Here is a 4,692-nt window from a genome sequence, read left to right on the forward strand (position 1 = left end):
GCTGCTGTGGCGGCTAGAGCCCCAAGTAAGAGGGCTGTGAGAAAACCACCACGCTGGCTTGTTATTGCACGTTTTCGTGTCCCATTGGCTATTCTCTTGTTGGCCAGGGTACGTAATCGGACCAAGTTGGGTTTTAGTCTTTTCTGGTGGGCGCGTGGAACATTGAGGTTTCCCTTGAGAAGGTTTTTGGCAGTTTCGCTTAAAGCATTGACTTGTTCCGGGGCAGCATTGGCCAAGAGGCGCTGGCGTGTTTGTCCTCTGGAATTTGAAAGCACCTGTAGAAAACGCGCGTTCCTTCTCATGCGGGTCGACATGGTGAAATGAGCTAACGTGTCGGTGGCGTTGGCTATTTATAGTTTTTTTCCCATCATACCCAGCGTGTTCTTCCTTGAGACGCTTGCCCACGACCTCGTTGGTAGGTTTGAAGAAACCAATCATCTGAGAGGAAGGGTGGTTGTATCCCTCCACCTCGTTGCCCCCCGTTACCAATGACGCGCCGGGTGGTGGTGCATTTGGTTTTGGTGTTGGTAGCCCCCTATGGCCACGACTCTTGCGGGTGGTACATTTTTTTGTGGTCTTGGTCCTACCGCCCTACCGCGGGAAGAGGCGCGACTTCTAGGAGTGGATGGAAGGGAGGTAGAAGCAAGGCTCCCCAACGAAGACCTCGTCCCTGGTGGTGTGGTGGAGGGTGTGGCAGGGGTGCGGGTACGGCTTCTTGAACGACTTCTAGGAGGAGGAGGGGGTGGAAGTGAAGGAGGCGCAAGGCTCCCCAACGATGATAGTAGTGAGCTACGACTACTACGACGGCTTCCTGCAGGGGTACCTGCGGCTGCTGTGAAGGCCTCGAGCAAATTGGTGCGTCGTGGGGGTGTTTTCTTTTTGGTGGTGAGACGTCCCTGGGCACTACCCGCTCGTCGCCGGGGCACCGAGATTCGTCGCCGCCCTTTGGGTGTGTCGTCGCGAGATCGACGATCGTGGTGTGAACGACGGTGGGGTGCGTTGCAGGCTCCCCAACGAAGATCTCATCCCAGGTGATGCTAGTGAGGTACTGCTGCTGCTTCGACTTGCTGCAGGGGTACCAGCGGACGCTGTGAAGGCTTCGAGCAAATTGGTGCGTCGTGGGGGTGTTTTCTTTTTGCTGGTGAGGCGTCCCTGGGCACTACCCGCTCGTCGCCGGGGGTACCGAGATTCGTCGCCGTTTTTTGGGTGTGTCGCTGCGTCGTCGCGAGATCGACGATCGGGGTGTGAACGACGGTGGGGTGCGTCGCGGTGAACTGGTCGCCAAGGGTGACAGGGTTGAAAAGGATAGGGGAGATGGGAACTCGAGGGGTACCCCAAACTCGTCTCTATGAATCGTGGATATAGCTGCAGAGGAGGAGAGGGAGGAGGAAGACGTGGAGGAAAGGGGGCTCACCCCTTCTGGTGGTGTGGGGGTGTGACACCATGGCGTCGATTCAATTGGGCTACTGCTCTGTAGCGTGCACGGGCGCTTGCTGTGGGACGTACACGTACACGTGTTATCCCACCACGTGGACCTCTTCCTCGTACCCTTGCCATCGTCAACTGAAACGGATGGTCTTCCTTCCGCCTCTATTTATACTTTTCTTCTTCGTCTTTGTCTTCTTTTTTCTTCCCATTCCGAGTTGTCTTTTGATAGAAATCAAAGAGCGTACCAAGGGTGTTTTTGGGGGCTGCATGTTTTTGGGGATTTTTGATATAGCCTCTAGTAAATTATCATCAGCCACGTGTTTGTCGTCCAGGTCCTTACTCTTTGAGTAGGCAATGTCGTGTTTTTGGCATAAGGCGTCCAAGATGTTGATAGGGTTACTTATGCTCGGGTTGGACGAGTTTAACCTTTGGCGGAGTCTCGTACCAGGGCCACAGTAGTTGTAGCTCGGGGTGCGTAAGTGGATCTCTCCTAATCTTGCGAGTTGACGTTGGATGTCAAATTGATGACGTCGTTGACGTGACATGATTGTCATTGGTCTGGCTTTTTTTAGTTCGTGCTATTTATACTTTTTTAGGAGCGTACACGTACATGGGGTATTGGTTGGGGAAGATGTGAGAACGTAGACGACAAGCGTCGGGTTTCTTGGCCATGAGGTTCTTGTGTGGCTTGTCGGTACGCGTCCATCACGTAATCTAACTGTCCTGGGAACGCTTGCTGGGCCAGCATCCAAACACCCAATTGGTTCCTCGGGTCTTTGAACAACACAAAGTAATGGCCGTTGATGGAAGCGGTACGTGATTTTCCTCCAGGGAATAAATTCTGTGACAAAAATAGGCTGGTGATGTCGTGATGGTGAGATTCTTGGGTAAATACTTTCACCACCCGATCGATTTGGTCCATCAGATCGTCCATGATGAGCAAACCTGGGGTATCGTGTTTTCCAAATAGATCTGTGATGGAGTCGGGTAAACCCCAATGGAATTCGACACCCAATCGGCGTTGCATCGTGCCAAATAAGGGTTGCCATTCCCCGTAACAATAGACGATTTTTCGAAATTGTTTGTCAAAGGCTTTAGGGGCTTGTTGCAACAAGGCATGGACCCAGGTGGTTTTCCCCGATTGACTCGGTCCCACCACCATGACCGCGCAGGGACAACGAAATCGACGATCGTCCATGCTGGCTCGAGACCACCAGGTAAATGATCGTTCCCCCTCCACCTCGTTACCCTTATAAGGATAATAAAACCACAGTGAGCCCAAACATTTATTATTATTATTATTACAGGATTTTTTTAAGGGCGTGCTAACGGACTAAATGGTGCTGAGGTACAGCACACTGACGCCAAGAACAATACGGCGCACGTCGTCGCCGTTGTTGTCGTGATAAAGCTCTCACGTGGAACGTGTCGTGTACAAACGAGCACACTACTTGATCGTTCCAATCGGTGTGCGGGGTTAACATTGCGGTAATGTCTTGCAAGGACTTGTTGCGAACACGGTGCCATAAAAAGTACAGGCAGTATTGTCCACATACAGCCGAGTCTAATGCTTGAAGTTGGCGTTGGTTCGTCACGACGGGTGGTGGTCGTAGAGCACAGAAGTTGGTCATGGCGCGTCCGTACGCACTTGGAGGAAACCCAAAACTGTCCCACCATTCGCAGTGGTCTGGCGTAAAGTACACGGCCAACCAATGGCTTCCCGGTTTGTCGCTAGGGTCCACATTCACAATGTAGGCGGCGTCACCGTTTCCATCCTCTGGAATGATGGTGGGTAGACGATCCGAGGGGAACACCCCTTCAAACACAGATTCTATGTAGGGGTCACTACGGGCCATGGCTTCCAACTCTTCGGTTCTCATGGCGTCAGACTCCATCAGTCTTGTTCTTCCCCAACCGTCATCCTTTTTTTTTTTCAGCCTTGGATGTCGTAGATCACATTACGTAAGGGGTCATTTCCATATTGTTGTTGAACTCTCCGTAGATGACGACGGACATCACCGTGGTGGTGGCAGCATTGAATGAGAGCGCAAGGTTTACCGTGCCTTTATATTGAGGGTGGTAGTACTCCGACGCCGCGTTTCCAGCGCCTGTGAAATCGTAGACCAGTAGTCCGTAGCCTTTTTCGAACTCCTCCCTGCTGACGTTCAGCCCACCACCGCGAAACGTGCCGCACACATTGTCAAACAGCATGTGGTACAAATCCACTCCTTTGCCATCCACCCTGCTGAGCGCGTTGTAAGGGGTCTCTTCACCGTCCACGGTCACCTTGATGTCGGTCAGTTTGCTGTCCAGCTGGAAATTGAAGGGGTTCTTGGTGTTATCTCCGTTGTATGCTGCATCCTCGACGAATCCGAAGATCATCCTTTTTGGAACGAGTCCATTGAATAGGTTCGTGGCTTCGAAGGAGCGTACACCGTTGAGGATCTGCCGAGTTTTCACCACTGCTGACGTTAGTGGATACATGCTCATCTTGGGGGAGGAGGGAGAATGCATGATCTTCGTATGGGATAACCTGACGCTGTCGGAGGGTGTGACGTGGTACAGACGTAGGAGGGCTGACTCAACTTTGTATTTTTCAGCAGGGGCCGTTGATCCTGACATGAGGCAGAACTTGGGTTCGTGAAGTTCCATTCTGATCTTTAGTTCCATGTTGTTTACCATGTATCGGTTGGAATGGAATATGTCGCAGAAGAGAGGTCCGGCCAGACCCACCAATTTGCTTTCTGCCGTGTACGCGGCACGACGCATCAATCCTTTGTTGGTGGCGACCCCAGAACCGGAACTTGCGACTGCTGTAGTGTCATGTTGTCCAGCGGTATCTTTGTCCCAGAGTGCACATTGCAAGTAGGAATCTTGGGCCTCTCCCGGGTAGTTGAGGAGTGTCTCGATGAAGGCGCGGTACGCGTACGAGTCCGATTGTAACGTGACGATTTTACCATTAGGATGGATGGTGACTTGCTTGATCATCGAATGCAGGGCATTGTTGACAAACCCTACTTTATCCCCAACACCAAGAGCAGACCCATCCCCTTTTGTGATCTTAACCACGAGGCGTATGTGTGTTTTCTGGAGGTCGATGTAACTCTCGATATTAGGAATGACCCATTCAAGGTGTTTGTCCCCCTTGTCGAAAGGAGTGTAGGGAATGTAACGCCCATTGGCTACAGAGACATCTGTAGGGGGTAAGGAGAACAAATCCATTTCAGGGTTAACGAGCTGGGCCCATCCTGTAAGACCACTCAT

The 4,692-nt window shown here is 51.9% G+C and overlaps 1 protein-coding gene across 1 annotated transcript; it reads right to left on the reverse strand.

The window, feature by feature from the left end:
• Positions 1-3,381: 3,381 nt before the first annotated feature.
• LOC116619034 (uncharacterized protein F54H12.2-like) lies at positions 3,382-4,692 on the reverse strand. Its single transcript, XM_032383326.2, has one exon. It carries the CDS (start codon positions 4,690-4,692, stop codon positions 3,382-3,384), a length of 1,311 nt encoding a protein of 436 aa, XP_032239217.2.

Source organism: Nematostella vectensis, chromosome 13 (genome assembly GCF_932526225.1).
Source record: "Nematostella vectensis chromosome 13, jaNemVect1.1, whole genome shotgun sequence".
Taxonomy (NCBI): domain Eukaryota; kingdom Metazoa; phylum Cnidaria; class Anthozoa; order Actiniaria; family Edwardsiidae; genus Nematostella; species Nematostella vectensis.